General features: G+C 38.2%; 1 protein-coding gene across 1 annotated transcript in view; it reads right to left on the reverse strand.

The window, feature by feature from the left end:
* Positions 1 to 7,216: 7,216 nt before the first annotated feature.
* LOC145552129 (uncharacterized) overlaps positions 7,217 to 20,187 on the reverse strand; it is a 35,098-nt gene continuing 22,127 nt past the window's right edge. The window contains exon 4 of the mRNA XM_081608529.1: positions 7,217 to 14,648. Coding sequence (XP_081464655.1) covers positions 14,556 to 14,648 — 93 coding nt within the window. The 3' untranslated portion in view covers positions 7,217 to 14,555. The remainder of the gene's footprint in view (positions 14,649 to 20,187) is intronic.

The raw sequence follows: 20,187 nt of genomic DNA on the forward strand, positions 1-20,187 counted from the left end.
AAGTTAAGATTGCGGGCATTACTTTGAGGAGCAATGGGAAATGCTCCAAAATAATCAAAAGTTATGAAAGCAAAGTGTTGTTTTGCCATAATAAAGGAGAAAAAGTCTTGTAGCTAGAAAAATATACTCATAAATCTGTTGGATTTCTGTGCATTAATTTGAACAGAATTTATTTTGATTTGTGTGATGTCCCTGTCTCTGTTCTTGCTTCTGCAAACTCAAACAAAGTGCTGCCTTTAAACTGCTATATTCCAGATTTGGAGCTCATTTCTCAAACTTTAGGGAGTTAGGTTAATACACCTAACTTCCTATCAGGTGTATAAACACTTAAAAGGGAGTTTTCCCTTTTTTTTTTACTGTTGGTCTTGTATTTAGACTATGCTTGTTATTTCCTATAAACTATATTTATAGGAAATAAAGATTTTTTTCATGGTAATGGCTCCTACCACTGGGTTCAGAACTCTAGTGGAAGCTTACCGTTAACCTGAAATGAAAATAAAAGTATCTTCAGCTCATATAAATTAGGACAACTTATCTCTCTAGGTTTTTGGTCATCAATTCTAAAAAAAAATAGGTCCAGCATTGCAGCTCCAGCTCACAATGCTGGACTTCCCCTTTCTAAGTATTAGGATCATATCCGTGCAATACTGTCATGGTGAACATGTTCACCACCAAAGTGCAATGACTGGTACATTTGCCATGCCAGGGCTATCACCATAATGCTAAGGCTGACCTGTTTCACAGCTACAGTACAAGGGCTAAACCACATGCACATTGAAATTTTGTCCGGGACTGACAACTTCAAGTTTCGCACATATGGTTCTTTCTCACTCACGGTCCAAAATAAAAAACAGTCGGTAATTCTTTATTTCTAAAAAAATATTTCAGCCTTCATACTAAGGATTTTAGTATGTGTGTGTTTCAGAGAGAAAGATTACTGATTCTGTGAGACACTCAGCCTCAAATTTTCTCGTTTTTATCAATTTACGTCATTTCAACTCATAATCCCACTAAAAGTAATAGCTCCCTTCTTGGGATCAAGCTGAACGTTTTGATACCACTTTTGTGGGGGAGCATGCAGCGGTTCTGGCCGCATTAACGATGATGGAAGAAAAATAAATTAGAATATTCCTGAAGAAATTTAAATAGGGCCTGCTGAAATGTGCATGTTGCTTCAGACCCATCATTGCAGCTACAGCTCACAATCCTTTAAATATCAGGAACATGTCCATACAATACTTTTATGGAGAATATGTTCACTACCGAAATGCAATGACTGAGGCATTTTCCAGGTCCAGCACCATAACGTTATGACTGACCTGTTTTACAGCTACAGTACAAAGGCTGAACCACATGCAAATTTAAATTTTGTTCGGGAATGACGACTATAAGTTTCGCACATATGGTTCTCACTCATGGTCCAAAATAAAAACATACAGATTCTTTATTTCTAAAAAAAATTTCAGCCTTCATACTAAGGTTTTTAATTCACACTCAAAAATTCAGAGAAATAATAATTTTATCTAAGCAAAATATGAATAGTCACAGGAAATATTTATTCTTCCCACAATGTATTGGGATACCTCTTTCTGCGACTGTTTGCGAGACTACTCACTGCCTCTTTCTGGGCCCGTTGGTATGGTAATTAATTATGTGCACCTGGGCTGGCTCTCTCTGTCAGAAAGTATGCTGGAGACAGATTTTCTATACTTGGGAGACACCCAGCATCAGTTTCAAGGACCCTGCCAAAAAACCAAAAGCCCTACCAAATTTTTGAAAACATTTTACAGGAGCAGGCATGTCATGACTGACTTTTAGACCAGTAGGGTGATATTTGTGCCTGCAAGGGGGAGTTAAAAAGAGTTTTGGAGTCAGAAATCCACAGTACTGTGTGTGTGTGTTTCAGAGAGAAAGATTACTGATTCTGTGAGACACTCAGCCTAAAATTTTCTTGTTTTTACCAATTTATGTCGTCATTTCAACTAATAATCCCACTAAAAGTAATAGTTCCCTTCTTGGGATCAAGATGAACGTTTTGATACCACTTTTGTGGGAGAGCATGCAGCGGTTCGGGCCGCATTAACGGTGACGGAAGAAAAATAAAGAATAAAGAGACATTCTATTAGGTGTAGAACAGGGATTTCAAACTCAATTTCACCGAGGGCCACTTCAGCATATTGGCCACCCTCTACGGGCCACATTGACGGTACAAATCAGGAGTTCCCAGGTGCAGTCCTCCAGACTGCAACTTTTAGATGCATCCCTGCTAAAGCACACCCCAGACAAAAGGTTGACTTCCCTCATCAGCAGCAACTCAGTTCTGTAGAGGCTTATAATGAGTCAATGATCCAGGTGTGTTAGATGAGGAACGCATCTAAAGTTGCAGTTGGTAGCTCCGGAAAACTAGACTTGGGCACCCCTAGCATAAATGTATGAAAATACAATGTTAAAAATAAATTAAACAACACCTTATATTGTTAAATAACACTTTGGAGCGTCTGGTCAGGAAGCGCATTCAAAACCTTTGGTTGAAATGGCGCGTTAAATTCAAGTCTCCATTACAGACCAGAGAAAACTAAAGAGAATGCAACATTGTGTTAATCCATTTGAGGAGCCGGCAGTTTATCTTGAGGAAATAAATGATGACGCAGAAGTTAGACTGTAACATGCGCAGTCCGCTGCTCAACCCCTGCGGAAGCGGCTCCGCCGCTGCGAAAAATTAAAAGCCGCTGGCAGTAACTCATCCAGTGGATTTAACAAATGGAGCCTTGGTGCTCGTTACCCAGGAGAGCGACGTTCTGGAGGAGCGCTGCAGACGAAACATCTGTCCGTTTCGGAGAAGCGAAACCACGCAACAACCAAAAAATTCTGGTAAAAGCGTACACCCCGACCGCGCAGGGTAAAACACTCACAGAGTTCAATTGATCTGTTTGGATCAGACAGATCCAACTGACTGATGAATTAGCGCAGATTTTTCTCCAGATGAGAACCAGGAGGAAGTGCGTTCAGACCCCAGTGTGTGAAGTGATGCTAATTTAAGTGAATTTAATTTATTATAAGTTATTGAGGCCATGGTCAATGGTTTTTGTCACTACGGAGAAAAATGTAGATGCATTTATCTGCTTAATTTTTGATGGGATCTGGATTCACGGTGAATATTAACTAAACCGCATAAAATGCGGCTAAGTAGTCGATGTTAATATGATTGTAATGTCACGGATAAAAATAGTACATGGGTTTTTTTTATGTTGTCGGTCAAGATAACGGATAACAAAAAAAGTCTAGCGCGACCTGCCGCCCTGACACACACACATCTTCATTCACAGTCTTACTTGTAAATCGATGTTTCTTTTCTTGGACGTTTTGATGTTAACTTGTCGATGTCTCCGTTTTATTCGCTGGGAACAATAGGTGCCTGCCATGCATTACATGGAAGGCCCTAAAAGTAGAAATATTCTACTTTTACATTGCTCAAATGTGTTGTTTGTTTTTGTTTCATGGTTTTAGCACATGGAATGTAAAGTCTCAACTTAATTTAAAAAACAAAATGAACAGCAAAATTAAAGTAATGAGACAGTAAAAGCTGTGCAGCTGTATACCAATTTTAGCCTCCTCACAAAAAATGGTTCTATGCTTTGGAAAATGTGAATTAAAATTAAGTATAAGAAGAGATTTAACATGCAGGGGGAAAGCAGAGCAGAAACAGCATGTGTGTAAAATGCAGAGCTTCTGGTAGATCATTCCATCAGTTTATGAAGTGTTAATGGATTGTTTTCTTGAAACAGATTTGAATGTTGCTGTACATCAGAATACATTTCATTTGAACCTTTATTTTATAGCGTATTGATTACATAACATTCCCTCCACCATCAGCAATCACAATCTCATATTTGTTGAAATATCTAATAAGCACATAGTATGTGATGTTGAAAAATACTAGATCATACCTGAGCACCCAGGTGAAAAAAAGTATACTTTAGTATACTACAAACATACTTACATTTGTGAAAGTACACTTTAAGTATACTAATTATTAAGTGTACTACCTATAAGTATATCTGAAGTAGGCTATACTAAAAATACACTTGTACTAATTTCGAAATTAGTACTTTAAACACACACACTTAAACATAATTGTACCAAAATACACTTTTAATATATTAAATAAAAGTATACTTTAAGTGAACAAAATATGAATGAATATGTGTGAATTTTTAAATGCCTTAATAATCTCTTACTATTTATTGAAATTGCATACAATAAAAAAATGATAATCATGATGTAATTTTTAAGAAAGTACCCAATCAATTTTCAGATGTGTGATGTAAAACCTTATAATCAACGGGATTAGCTCCAGTTCACACTCCAGAACTGGAGCTAATGCCAGTTAGCTCCAGTATTGTACTATTCTATCTCATGATAGGCGAAATCCGTGAAGTAGTTACCTTTAGTTTTTACAATTATTATACAGCATAATTAAATACTCTACATTGATACCAAAGAACAAAGCCTGTTTTCAGATCAGCGGATGTGCGTGTGCATCAATCGGGCATTAATGTGATCTGGAGTTATATCCTCCAACCTGCCCCGCGAGATTCACAGCTGTATCTACGGCAGAGCGATGGATCTCGTCCAGCGAGCCTCCGGTCCAGTTTTGCGCTGCCTCTGGCCACAGATTTTTCCAGCTGGCATTCAAAGTTTCAGTTTCCATCTCCTGAATGGCCAATCTGTATACCGTAACGTTATTGGCACTCAGGTAGAGAAGAAGCGCGGAGACTGTTTTTACCAATCATACGGTAAACTAAGAGTCAATTTCAGCTGAATTTGGATTCAGATAGATCAAGTAGAAACTGACAAGAACCGGATGTAACAACAAAAATGAAAACAAATTTATTTTCCAATATAAGATCGAAATGGTCCCACACTGCGGAAACCTTTCCTTTGAAGCTGCTCCATAGTTGACAATGTAAAAGATCAAGAATTCGTTTGGCAAATGCTTTTGACAGATTGGCAGATTCTCTTCCTTATGAACACAGTTTGGCGCGTTAATGTCATTTCGAAACAGTTCCTGTATCGGTCACGTGACTTGCTGAAACCAATACGCACACCGACATGGGATTTGGTCTGTGGGCTTGACACATGCGCCGACGCATCGGTATTGCCGGACCCATCACTACTGTTTTCTCCTGTTTTGTGGTTAGCGAGGGAGTTCTGGTTTTGTATTTTCTTTCAGAAAGTGGTTGTTTTATTTTATAATTAAAAGGGGGTGTTTTGTTTGTTGTTTTGGCCTTGGAAACCCTGTAGCTTAAAGCTTTCCTGTGTTGTGTACCTCCTGTGATTGAGGCTTTACCTGAATTGTAAAATAAACTATATTTTGTTACCGACATCAACTGTTTAAATTATTGATTTTGTGTTACACCCAGTGCCAGAATTTACCCTTGGTGGTCTTTAGGAGAGGTTGTAACACATGGACATCTGTGGCTTATAGATGAGTGTGGCCTATATATATACTTTTTATTTTAGTAGGTAGTGGGTTAGTTAGTTAAATTATAAACTGGCAGATTTATACAGCTGCCAGTTGTATAAATCAACTGGCAGCCATTTTAGTTGGGTAAGAAGAAGTGTCAAATCTAGGTATAAAAGGAGCATCCACTTATTTATGGGTTTTTCAAGGAAGGATGTGTTGTCCTACTTTTTTTTTCTTACTGAAGTCCGAAATAGTTTAAACTTCTTCTTCGATGTTATATTGCAACACATCATCTCCCCCAATGAATCTACAGATTCAGAAGGCATAGGAAATGAGGTGAGGCACAAGGCCAGAAATGACAATTGGTTTTTACCTGTAACACCATTATGTTACAGTATAATGGTGCTGAAACACCATTATATACCCACAATGACTTTAGGGTGCCTTTATTACAACTATCACACAACACAGCCACTGCTGTATCAAGACCGAAGTCATATTAACTGACCAAAAACTCTGAATTATTCCTTTCTTAAAATATTGTATGCTCAGTGATTAGGTTTTGCTTAATCTGGCTTCAAGAAAAATGAAATGAATGACAAGACAACAGAGATCAGGAAGCTGTCAGTCGAGATCTTACCTGTCTGATTTAAAATAAGAGATAAAAAAAGAAAACATAAAGTAGGACATAGGTGTTGTTGAGGAAAAATGACTATTTTTAGTGTTTAACACAGTTTAAACCTTTTAGAACGAATTTCTTAAGTTTGAACAGGTTTGTGTTAGTGATTTAAAACCCGAAGAACTATTGCTGGGTTAAGCATTTAAAGTACAAAGGAGAATAGAGATCTGCAGGAGAGCTTTGGCTCAGACCCCTGGGGTCTTATCATTAAAGACAGGAGGTCATAAATTAACATATGCAGGAAGGTGGAGGACAGTATCACTTGAATTACTCTGAGAAAGGGAACTTTGGTCGGTTCACGTAACCAGAATGAGAAGTCTTCCAAAACTAACATCTGACATGGTGAAAAAATTGAATATAACATAAAAAATGTTTTAAATCACTAACATTTAATTTGTAAGACATTTTTCTTAGTTATTAATAACATGTTTTGACTGAAAATTCTATTATCTTGTTTTAGAATTAATTTAGTCAATGATGAATGTATTTGAAATTGTATTATTTCTGACTATATTAGAATCAAATGAAAATGTTTTGTTTAGTATTAGAAAATACTTAGGTTTATGGTGAATTAATGTCTTAATTCTTATTTGTTTCTAATTCCTAATTAGAAACAGGAATTGTACTTCATTATTTTCTGTTAATATTGTCTATTAACAGAAAATACCAAAACTTGATCAAGTTTTGGTTTGATATCAGGACTAAACTTTGGAGATGCTGAGTGCAGAAGAACAAATTGGGTTTTTGGAGATAACTTTTCATTGAATTAAAAGTACAGTATTAAAGGTTTGTTCCTGGCAGAGCAGAAGAGAAACCAGAATTTCACAGCTACATGAGGTCCCTGCATCTGTTTCTCTGATCTGTGAAAGCCATAAACCACCATGAATTCGAAGAGTCTGCTTCTACCTTATTTAACAAAAGGTGTTTGATCTTGTGAACAAATTGCGGGACTTTTTCTAAATTTAAAAGGGCCAGAGATGCCTTCCAATTGGTCAAGTAGAGATACGCCTTATTTGAATACGTTAAAGAGGAAAACACACCTACAGGTATAAAAGTTTGTGCACAAGGGAAACAATTTAGAAAAAAGCTGATTTATTTTACTTCTGCACCAGCTCTTTCTCCAAGGACGTCCTTGATATTTCTTTGTCTTCTTGTCTCAGGTAACAATGTTTGTATCTGTGTTTCTTCAGTTTCCTGTACTATCTTGTACTTTCTTCTGATTTAATTAAATTCTGTAATTCTGTGATGTCAACACGCATTGTTGTGTTTTTGTCCCCACACGAGGCCACGCGAGAGAACCCGGGATCAAAAGGAAGAATCAGAGCCAGAGTTTTGCTAAATTTAATTGTAATATAAAAATTCTTCCTTAACAGTGTCCAAATATCAGGCATCAGGAATAGGAGTCTTTCAAGTTTTATGTGTTTCTCTGGCACAAAACATCTCACTCAATTAATTTTGATGTTACCAGGACTTCAGATGATCTGAATTCTGAATGAATGAGGTGGTACCTCAGCCTTTTGATTCAAGTGTGTTTAACCAGTTACACCAAAATGTTGAAGAACATAACCACTCAAGAATTCAGTCAAACAGCCCTTCTGGGATATGTACGTTAAAGTACTCACACAAAGTAGACAGTTATTGAAATTTTAATAATATAATTTTTTATATTTTGGTTTTGAGTCATTCAAAAATTGTTATTTATACCATTGAGCATGACCACAGTGACTGCCTGTCCAGGTTTGATCCTCAAACACTCTGATGGACAATCACAAATTCTAACTGGGATCTCCACAGGTATGAATTGTACTAAAGAGGTTAACATGTTGGATGCATGAATGTAAAGAAAACAAAACTTATGCTTTCTCTTCTTATCGGCCACCCTGACTTAAGGAGACAGCATGGTCAGCAGGTGACATGAATGCAGATGTGGCTGATCTATGGGGGGAGACAGATGACGGAGTGGAAGGAGAGGCAGCCGGAGAGGTGCTTCTGGGTCTTTTCTTCTTCTGAAAAGACTGAGAGGATGGGACAACATGAGGAGAAACAGGAACAAGATCAAGCACTATTACAGTCTTTTCCTGGTTCTCTGGTGTCATCATTGGATGCTCCTCAGTAAGCATCCCAGGCTGCTCCTGACCTATGGTCTCTGTCTGTTCAAAGATCAGGTTCTCAGCTCTTCTTTTCATCTTGCATGCAACAGCAATAACATAGACAAGAGGAAAGAAATTTGCCTGTACTGATGCAATTTCATTTTTAATTCAAGTGAATGACTTAGCTGCAATTAGTGTATTCAGACGGGGTTCATAAACAAAACTTTAAAGATCATCACAGCCTAAGGGCACTGATGTTTTTAGCGACCCTCGAATTTTACAAAGTGGCAACAACAAGCATGACTATAAACACTATTATGTGACTCTATGATGGCTAATTAAACGTATTAAGCACAGGTACAGTGTACAGGTACAATTAGCCTCAGAGAGGCTTATTTAGCTAGCTTTCACCATATATTTTCCTGCAAAAGATTTTTTACAAACGTGTCTTCAACCATTCGCCTCACAATCCTACTGCCATTAAGTCCTAAAACTACTATCAATAACTTTATAACGTAACACTTTGGAGTTATTTTTGGTTTTAGAGTACAAAAACATTTTGACAGATGCAGGTTTCTACTCACCGGAGTGCAAGTGTCGTATATGATGACGTCAGCTTATTCTTCTTCTTGGGTTTTTGTGGGATCCGTCCTTATTTTTATTATTTCAATCAAAAGTATTAAAACGTTTACAGAACAGTTTGGCATGCAATCAAAAATAGTTGGTAAATTAAAAAAAGGCTTTTAAATCAAGCTAACAACAACCACAACAAAAACCTTCCGGTTTTATATTTTACTGAGTTATTTTTAAATACCGAATTAAAGTCTTATGACCGATACGTCTGACATGTATTTGTAGTAAATATTCTTAATATCCTGTTCAAACTACCACATAAATTGTAAATAAAGGTTTTTAGAAAAGCTTAAAAAAAAAGGTTCTATCAACGACAAGCTGCTATCACCGATACAAATGGTTGATAACAACCTACTGAGCCTGCTAGCAGGCAGAGCAGGGGCCAACTGAGGCCATTCAATGGGGCTGATAACCACTGATAATGGCCATTCTATGGGATGATAACATCCGAAGCGGGTGTCCTCAGTCTCTCTTTCCGTACTTTTCAGCAGGTGAAAGAAATCTGGTCCCATCAGCAGCACCCTGAACTCAGGTAATATAAAAAATCCACCAAGCATTTGGCTGGTTTTGCAACAGAGCTGAAGAAGGCAGACAAGTCCCCAAAGCAGCATTTCAAAGGCTAACAGATCAAATTCCTGGGTAAAAGATTTGGATTACCGTAAATAAGGACTGCTGGTAAGCCTTTCACTAGACTCAGTGAAGATGTAATTCAATTTGGTTTTGCATTTTAGTAAAATAAATGTAGAATTTATTGAAGGAACAGTTTGCACTTCTGGTTTTTACAGTTTGGCTCTATTGAATGCATGTAAGATATTTAATTTATGTAAAAACCTATGTCCTAGAGAAGAAACAAGCTTAATTCTAAATTAGAAAAGTATTTGACTTCATGTAGGATTTGTTTGATTCAACCAAACAAGGGATTCAGTAATTTAATTATTGAATCCATTTTGAAAATTTTGAAAGAAAATGTCTAAAGTTAATAATGGAATTGAAAAATTAACTTTAAACCAAATATATGTTTCAAAATGTATGTGTTTTGTAGGTTTTTCATCTCTTCATTGATTCCCGTTCACCCGTGTAAATAGATTGAGTTAATCCTGAAGTCTCTTCAAGTCCTCCTTTTTCAAGTATGAGAAGCCATGAAGTTATATAACACTTGACACTGACGTTGTTGCTCTCAATGCCACTTTTGTCTCAAGGCAAATTTGCTCTCGAGGTTCTTCTGTTCTTTTCATCAGAGCCTCTTGATAAAAATTTCTATTAGCCGCATCAAACTTTCAAAGCATGTGAAAAAAGAAGTGGATTGTATTTTTTTGTTCGGTCTTTCAGTATTTTTCTATGGGGTATCAAAATACTTTTTGAATACTAATGTACTTTAAGCTAAATCCTATCTCTGGAGCTTGTAGCAACAATGTGGATGTGTGGGTGTTTATAGTGAGAGAAAAAAGTGCAGCAGTGGTCATTCAGCCAGCTGACCCACAGAGAGGTGGCATAGCTTTACTCCATACTCCAAATAGCTAGAGAAATACTTGCCGACAGTTTTTTAAAGGGGCAGTATTATGCGTTTTCCAGCCACACAGTGCCATTTTATAGCCCAGTAAAGTAACTGTTACCTTCAGTTATTATGAAAATATACCGATTTCATGCCTTGAAGTTTTCCTTCTTCTGTCTCTTTAAAAACCCCTGCTCTTTCTGAAATGCCACCTTCAGCACATAATATTGGTTTGGTGCCCTAAGCTTTGGCAAACCCACATGGCTGCCATGGGAGATTAAAAGATTTATCAAACATGCATGAAACAATCAAAGCAACATGCCAGATATGTTTGCCATGAGGGATTAACACTATAGATAAGGGCAATCTTATGTAAAAAACTTGATTTTACATAAGATTGCCCCTTTAAAAAACTTTTATTTACTCAAATTTCTTTTAAACCTTGTTTGATATATATAGCCCTTTTACAACTGAAGGTAACAAATTTACTTGATTGTTCTAAACAATCAAGTAAATGTGCCTGGAAAATACATAATACTGCCCCTTTAAAGAAACATGCCTTAAATGTTTATTTGTCTGTAAAAATGGAACGAACAAAGGAGTTGACAAGGAAATGAGTGACAGAGCCAGAATTTATCTCAGCTTGATTCTGTGAATTGACGGTGATTGGAAGTACAAGTTACATGTTGCAACTTTTAGTCATCACAGAGCAGATTTCACTTTCATGCCAAGTGTCTCCCAGACCTCCATCGTCAAACCGTCTCCCCCTCCTTCCTCTGCCAGCCGCCTCCTCATAAAAGTACTCAGATGCCCTGCTGGCTCCAAAGCAGGAAGGTGAGAGAGCTAGCTCTAGTCGACACTCTCGCTAAGATTTCTCCCCGCTGATGCACCATCCACTCCCATGAATGCCAAGCATCTCCTTTATTATCTCTGCATTTACCTGCTTTTCAGGAGCAGCTTAGGTTTTAGTCCTCCACAATTTGGCCTTTTCCTTTCCCCTCTATCAAAGTGCGGTATCATTACGCTTGGAATAATTCTCGTCCCTTTGCGCCTCCCTTCCCCTTTAAAAAAAGTCTGCAGCCTCACTCTGCGAATGCTCCTGTTTTACAGCGTGTTCAAAGCTCGGGCAGGGATGTCTTTTTCCTGGTGCTACTGCAAAATGATGATGAAACCATATGGAGGGTGGTGGTGCAGTTTGCAAGAGGGGGAGAGAAACAAAGGGAGGTGGAGGCGATGGGGAGAGGGGGAGCTACGCAGCAGCATAAATGACTTATTTGCAGTGCAGCGAGATGTGAAGGACAGACTGACGTGAGATGGTATGGCGAGCAAACTAATGAGCCATTTCATGGCGAAAAAGAAAAGGAAAGAGGGTAAGGGAGGGAATGGGGAGAGATGGCACGGCAGAGATGAAGTGATGATAGAGAGAGAGATGAGAAGAGGAAGGAGAGGAAACAGGTGATGATAGGAGTGGATCAGAGAAAGAAGGATGGAGAGTTAAATTAGCAAAGTTTTGGAGGGAAAATAAGAAGGGAAACACTCCAAGTGAGTGACATGAAAAATGACCTTTTATTTGCAGACTCCTCTACTTTATCCTGACTTTGACAATCTACAGTAAAGTTAGCTTCTAATCTGGTGCTGCTCATGCCTTTCATCTTTAATAATGTCTCTTACAGATTTTATGTAACAGAAAATGAAATAAGAAATCAATATAAAAAGATTTGTTACAGATACCAGTCCGTTGATTATGTCACAACTAACTACAGCCTACGTTAAAATTCTGTGTAGACTCAAAGAAAGCAGTACCTAATTGCAAGGAAGATGAGAAAGAAAATGGGGCTGCACAGTTGGTAGAGCTTTTGCCTTGCAGCAAGAAGGTTCTGGGTTCGATTCCCAGCCTGGGATCTTTCTGCGTGGAGTTTGCATGTTCTCCCTGTGCATGCGTGGGTTTTCTCCGGGTACTCTGGTTTCCTCCCACATTCCAAAAAAACCATGACTGTTAGGTTAATTGGTCTGTCTAAATTCTCCCTAGGCGTGAGTGTGTGTATGTGCGGATGGTTGGTTGTCCCGTGTTGCCCTGCGACAGACTGGCGACCTGTCCAGGGTGTAGCCCGCCCTTCGCCCGGAACGTTAGCTGGAGATAGGCACCAGCAACCCTCCTGACCCCACTAAGGAACAAGGGTGTAAAGAAAATGGATGGATGGACAGAAACGAAAATATGGCTTCCAGTTTCTTTTTACAAATAAAATCTTTATAAATGTTTGCATTTGTGTTGATGCCCCTTTAACTCTGTTACTCCTAAATGAAATAGACAAATAAGAAGAGTCGACCTGGGTAGACGTTAATCTGGCCTTATGGCGTCAGGCATTGGCTTATTCTGGAAGACTTTAATATAAATACATAAACAAACCTTAAGCAACCTTCCCAAAAAATAACTGTTTGGTTTACAAAGTAAACAATAAAGTGACACGTATAAAAGGTTGAGTAATTATGCTCAAATTTGTATAAACATTATCTTCATTGCAGAAATCTAAGGTTTCTGATCTCTAAAGTCTAGTTAGACACTTTAGAGATCAGAAATGTCTCTAAAGATCAGAAACAGTAATCAGATCCTTTCTGCGTTGTGCTGGTTGAGTGATCAGGCCGTGACACAGTTTGTCTTTAAAATGGATGATTTCTCGATTTATTTTGACAAGAACTGACGAGAACAAAATACAGAAAACAACCGTGTTATAGGCTGCCCGCTCCAAGTCCTACACAAAACAAAAGTACATAACAAATTAACTTAATAGATCTATAAATAAACTGAATGTATTTACGGTAGATGAAAAACACACACGTCTCCCGCAGGACAACATGACAAAGGGGAGGGTATTAAAGGGCGCAAACAATTTAAAGACAATACCACATGTGGCATTCAGTGGTTTTGACCATATAATTAGTTTGTTGCCAACAACGCCACCTGGGGTTATCACCCAGGAATTAACAGAAGGACGCATGTCCGGTTTTGCAATCAGCAAGAGACAGGTTTCAAGTCAATAATTTATCATCTCAAAGAATAAAAATACCTGTACATAAAAAAAGAAAATACACAAAATAAATCCAACTAGGCTTACCGGTGGGTACAACCAGGTCCTGGATGGTAGGCTCCAAATCAAAGAAATCAAAACAAACACCTGTGAAATCACTCACTCTTTGAAATGCCCTCAACCCCTTTGTGTAAAGCACTGCACAATCACACCAAAAAGGGACGCCACCTCCAGGTTCGAGGCACCACCGGCGGTCCTCTAAGGAAAATAAAAATAAAACAAATTGTTAAAATACAGGCAGTAAAAGAAATATAATATCACCCTGCCAGCAGGTGCAGCCTCCTGCCACACACAGAAGAAGAAATAAAAAGGAGGGGGTTCCGATCTTAAAGTAACACGGTTAAAACAATGACAGAGGTGTTTCAGTCAGATAAGGAACAATACAAATACCCCCAAAAAACATTTTGTGTAATTATAACAAAAGAGAAATACAACCAGGTTACACAACATCGATCTTAATTAGAAATATTACTCAAGTAAAAGAAAAAAGTACAGTGAAGTTAAAATACTGAGTAAAGTTTTTCCCAAAAATTACTGTTAAGAAAATTTTAAATATGCTGGTTTTTAGACTTGGTTATATGTTCAAAATATTAGACAAAATGAATCGTGTTTTAAATAAGAACATTTGGTTCCAAATACATAGGACATTATGTAGGAAATATCCTACATAATGTCCTATGTAGGATATTTCTACTGAAACATAATGCATTAAGCCGAATTAAAATAATTTAGCTTGTAGTTCTCTATAGTTTAAAACACAGCTAGCTTCCCTGTGGACTGAGCAGGCATTCACAGGGGGTTGTGGCTCTGTGTGTGAGTTTAACCTTTTGACCACCTTGATGAGATTTAACAGCTGGTGTAAAAACAATCTGGTCCTGTCAACAGAGAAGAGCTTCCTCTCAGTACAGGGTCATAAAAAACATCAGTCTTCGCTCAAAAGAAAATAACGCTTCTTTGAGCTTAAAAAAACAGGCTTTTACTGGAAAACAGTCAACTAGATTTATATGAACTTAGCTAAGGACAGTCCCCTAATTTGAATTCAGCAGAGAAGGGAAACACATAGACATCATACATACCCTTTAAAAGTATAGGACCCGGAACCTTAACTTCAGATCGCTCCAGGGTTACCCGTGATGCTGTCTCCGGGGAACGGTGCATCGGTGAAATGCTTCCCCGTAAGTTTGTCTTGGTGTGTTGATGTCTGTCGAGTAAGGTAAATATTGGATTGGATCCTGGTTTGTGATTTTATTATGAGTTATGTCAGCTTCATTAGTTTGTCCATCTAATAATTGTTATGATTGTACTTGGAAAGCGTTTCTTTGTCTTTGTGGCTCAGCTGATTCAGTGACGACATCAAGGAATCCGGGAAGAAGAGAGAATAAAAACCATAGACATGGCTCTGAAGGTTCAGGTCAGAGATCAGCCTGAACTCTAGTTTCCAGATGGAACAACTGAAGTCGTGCATTGACTCTAGATATATAACTACAGAGACAAATCGAACACTAAAGAATAACCAGACCTATGAAACATAATGAAACTAGTTACAAGGAATAACTGGAGACAAGAAATAAACATAAATAGAAACACTAAGAAGAACCGAACTAAAGTAAAACAGAAACTAGACTGATCCAATCAAAGAAAGAGACTAAGGAACACAGAATAATCCAACTGCTATGAAATAATCAAAACACTAAAACAACCCAAGATCCTGACAGAAATGTTGCTGAATGTTTTTAATACTTGAATAACCTTTTGAAAAACAGCTTCATGAAAATTAAATAACAGTCCTTTTGTGTGCGACAAAAAGCACAAAATTGTCCCATAAGGAATCTAATCCATAACAAACTCACAAATCTATGACTCTAGATCTATAACTCTAGATTGTTCCTCTTTAGGTTCAAAGACAATAACTTCAGTTTTGTTTCTGCTCAGCTGAAGAAAGTTTTGGCTCATCCACACATGTATCTGTTCTAAGCATCTGTTCAATGATTGGATGGGATCAAAGGTGACATAGTAATGCTGAGCTGAGTGTCATCTTTATCATCAGTTATGATAACTAATCTTATTTCCTGCTATAACCTGAGCTAGTGAGAGCATAAAGATATTGAATAAGAGGGGTCTTAGGATAGAGCCCTGGAAAAACCAAAGTGACTTCTGTGCACTTCTAAGAGAAGTTTCCTATTGAAATAAAGAAATTCCTGTTCTTTATGTCAGATTGGAACCAGTTGAGTACTGGACTTGAGAGTCCGACCCAACTCTCCAGTTGTTCCAGTAATATGCCATGGTCAACACTGAGGTCCAACAGAACTACCACTATGCAATCACAGTGTTTTGTGGATATCATTGAACACTTTGGAATTGTCATGATTTGCAAGTTTGAGGATGGACCAAAATGCAGAAAGAAACTGGGATTATGTGTCATATAGATTGTTTTAATGAAAAATGAAAAAAACAAGAAAGTACAAAAATGAATGAATGAATGAGGCTGATGAGCTTACAGGGAGAGAGAGAGAGCGTGGCACAGGGGGCAAGGGAGAGGGCACAAGGAGATAAATCGAACACTAAAGAATAACCAGACCTATGAAACATAATGAAACTAGTTACAAGGAATAACTGGAGACAAGAAATAAACATAAATAGAAACACTAAGAAGAACCGAACTAAAGTAAAACAGAAACTAGACTGATCCAATCAAAGAAAGAGACTAAGGAACACAGAATAATCCAACTGCTATGAAATAATCAAAACACTAAAACAACCCAAGATCCTGACAGAAATGTTGCTGAATGTTTTTAATACTTGAATAACCTTTTGAAAAACAGCTTCATGAAAATTAAATAACAGTCCTTTTGTGTGCGACAAAAAGCACAAAATTGTCCCATAAGGAATCTAATCCATAACAAACTCACAAATCACATGAGCGCCCTGCAGTTCTGGTGCAAACAGTTATTTTTGGAGGCACACATGGGAAAATAACTCTTATTTTCTCCTTCCTCCTCCACTCCGTCCTGCGCACTAGAGGGCGCAATAGCATCAGGGTTCTCAGTGTTCTGCCAACCGCCATAAAAAGAAGTGCTCAGTGTTTGCGGAAGTAAACATGGAGGCTAACGGTGGAGCTTAGCTTACATATTTGAAGTTGTTGCCTGGCCGGAGCAACATATTAACAACTTCCTCCTCATATAGTCCTTCATGGTTGTTGTTTTTCTTCCCGCTTGCACGTATCAGGATGCGAAATAGTGAGATTTGTTGAGAATCAGTGACGCTCAGTTCGGATGAATTCGACCTGAACATTAGGTCGTATCTGAATCGGATACGTATCGGATATGGGTCGCATTCGAAAAAGAATCCGACCTGTGCTGTTCACACTGCCATAAAAAGATCGGATACAGGTCGCATTACGTCAAAAAAAATCGGAATTGGGTCACTTCAGGCTGCAGTGTGAACGCACCCTTGTTGGAGTTAAACAGGTTTTATTTTCTGCCATGTTTCAAATGCCGTTTTAACTAAAAATCTAGAGGTTTAGAGTCCTTGTCAAATGGCGTTTTTGATTAAAGTCCCAGAGAGTTAGAATCCCAGTTGACGGCATTTCAACTAAAAACCTAGAGGTTGGAGTCCTTGTCAAATGGTGCTTTTGACTAAAGTCCCAGAGGGTTAGAATCCCAGTTAAATGACGTTTAGCTGAAGTCCTAAAAAGGGTGCGGGTGTTTTAATGTTTTTATCTTTTTATCTTTATTAATCTTATTTTTAAATCTCCTTCTCTTTCTTACTCTTTATTCAATGTCACATACTGTTTTTTTTAATTATGTAAAGCACTTTGAAATTCCTTGCTGCTGAAATGTGCTATACAAATAAAATCTGATTTGATTTGATAACAATAGGATGTTTGACAAACATCACATTCATTTAAAAAGGGTACATGGAATCATTTTTCCTTTTCATGGGTGAGTATGACAGTTAAAAGTCAGCAATATATGGGAAACAATGTTCATAGTGTGTGCAACTAGCTTTTCATAACATAAATTTGAAAAACAAAATTATGTTTAGATGGGTGTGTTTAAAAAGATGAAGTCTCTCTTGACAAAATATAATTTCATTTCCTGTTTCCTTTATGTAAGTGTGATTTTATACATGTTCTCCATCTTTGCTGGGTCTTTGACCAAATGCATTTTTGATCCCATTACCTGTTTAAATAAAGGTCAAATAAAAATGGGATAATCCATCAAATTATGTCCCAAAGCTTTTCTCTTAATGATGACAGAAGGCATTTCTCTGTCATTTTTTTTTTACCATAAACCTTAACATTATTTCTCCCTTGTTTCAGGGTAAAAGAGGCAGTATCATGTAAAATTGACTTTTTTGAGGTTTAATTCATGTTATATTATTTCCTCATCAAATACATTCCTGGAGTATTTTTAACAAATTTTTAAACAGAGAGAGGCCCAATTTCAAGGTGCAAAATCAGAAATAAAATTTGTTTTAGGTCATATTTGATATATAAAGCCTTTTTAACAATTGGGGGCAACAGTTACTTGATTAGGCCATGAAATTGTACTATGAGTCTGGAAAACACATAATACTGTCCCTTTAAGAATGTTGAAGATATGGGTGGAGAATTTTGGCATTTGCACCTGGATCTGTAAAACCACAAGCACAACATTAATAAAAACATTTAAATTATTTAAGGCACTTTTGCCTCATGGTTCAAATATTCTATTTTTAATGCCTCAATGAGAAACTTTGAGAGAGGAGAAGAGTTAATTTGCAAACTTTGGTTTAGTTAATTTCCAAACCACATAGTCCACATAAAGTGGTTTTAGATGCACTAAGTGTGCATTATGAATATAATATTGCAAGGACAGAATATTGCACCAAAGCTGAACTACGACTTTCAAATTGTCATGTCATTTAAATTTTGATTCCTGAGTACATTGGTAATTACCACAAAGCCATTCACAGGATGCCAAAATTTTTTGACAATTGTACAGTATGTGGTAATCAGACAGACATAGCATGGTTGAGAATGGCAGGATAATCATTTTGGCAGTCTGTTTTCACTCAGTAGACATCAGATGCTGATATTTTGTCAGGAAGCCTTCAGTGTCAGTTTTCAGCTTAGCGGATAAACTTAAGATCCAGCATAACCAACATCATCTATTGCATATGAAAACCGTGAAACAGTATATTGTTTAGCAAATGTTTCACCAAACTCACGATGTACATTAATCCCAAAATGTCTCCAAAAAGTAAATTGGGATGAGAAGAAAAACGTAATGTTATGCATATAACTACTGTTCCCTGAAGGAGAGGAACGAGGTACAACACATAGAGTATGGGATATCACGCCCCCGCGTGGCCTAACTGAAGACACCTTTAATCACGTCTTTAGGCAAATGACATGTGATGACGGGCGGCAGGCCCCGCCTGCATATAAATACGCCCCCATCACAGTCATTATTCAGTTCGATGGCCGCTCTTCACCGAGCCAAGCTGAAACAGCGGGGCAGAAAAAAGGTGTTGTACCTCGTTCCTCTCCTTCAGGGAACAGTAGTTATATGCATAACATTACGTTCCCTTTCAGTCGATTCACTCGGTACAACACATAGAGTATGGGACATATATACACGCCCCGCGGAGCAGCCATCAAACCTGACAAATGCACTGAGTTAGTTTGAAACCTCCAACCCTGCAGAAAGAACAGAGTGAGCCACAGAAGGGGCTGTCACATCCAGACGATAAAACCGAACAAAAGTTCGGTTTTATCGTCACGACCAGCTGGCTGCAGCGCAGATGTTACTCACAGGGACCCCTCTGAAAAGGGCCCAGGATGCCGCTACACCCCTGGTTGAATGTGCCCTCACACCATGAGGTAAAGGGAGGCCCTTGCTGTTGTAAGCAAGAGAAATAGCCTCCACGACCCAATGAGAGAGTCTCTGTCTGGACAGAGCCTTTCCTCTAGCTGGATTGGCAAAACACACAAACAGCTGATCACACAGTCGCACATTCTGAGTGCGATTGATGTAAAGACACAGTGCACGCACTGGGCACAGCAAATGCAGCCTTCCTTGCTCTTCAGAAGCAAAAGGAGGGGGATAAAAACTAGAAAGCTCAATGGTCATTGTGCTATAATCCGAAGGAATCATCTTAAAATGCTAGATATGCAGCATTTGGTCTTAAGGTGACCTCTAAACCATCAGCTGAAAACTGAACACAAGAGGGGTGCACTGAAAGTGCATGCAGGTCCCCAACCCGTTTTGTAGTTGCCAAAGCAAGAAGCAGAGCTGTCTTGTATGATAGAAATTTCAAATCAACCAACTCAAGGGGCTCAAATGGAGTGCTACAAAGAGCATCCAAGACCACAGTGAGATTCCAGGAAGGAACGCTAGATTTTATCCCTGGTCTCAGTCTACGGACCCCTTTTAAGAAACGCACAGCCAGGGTATGAGCACCTGGTGTCCCTCCATCAAGGCCAACATGACAAGCAGAGATGGAGGCCAAATAAACCTTGATTGTGGAGAAAGACAGACCTTTATCCACCAGCTCCTGTAGGAATGTCAAAACATCCACAATGGAGCACTGGAAGGGGGAAATGTTTTTGCTGTGACACCACTGTTCAAAAATACGCCATTTACATGCATATAAACCCCTCGTGGAAGCTGCTCTGGAACCCTGAATGGTTGCAACCACATCTAAAGGAAGGCCTCTAGCTAACAAGCTGGACCTCTCAGCAGGTAGGCATGCAG

Source organism: Poecilia reticulata, chromosome 7 (genome assembly GCF_904066995.2).
Source record: "Poecilia reticulata chromosome 7, P_reticulata-male-v2, whole genome shotgun sequence".
In the NCBI taxonomy this organism is placed as follows: Eukaryota; Metazoa; Chordata; class Actinopteri; order Cyprinodontiformes; family Poeciliidae; genus Poecilia; species Poecilia reticulata.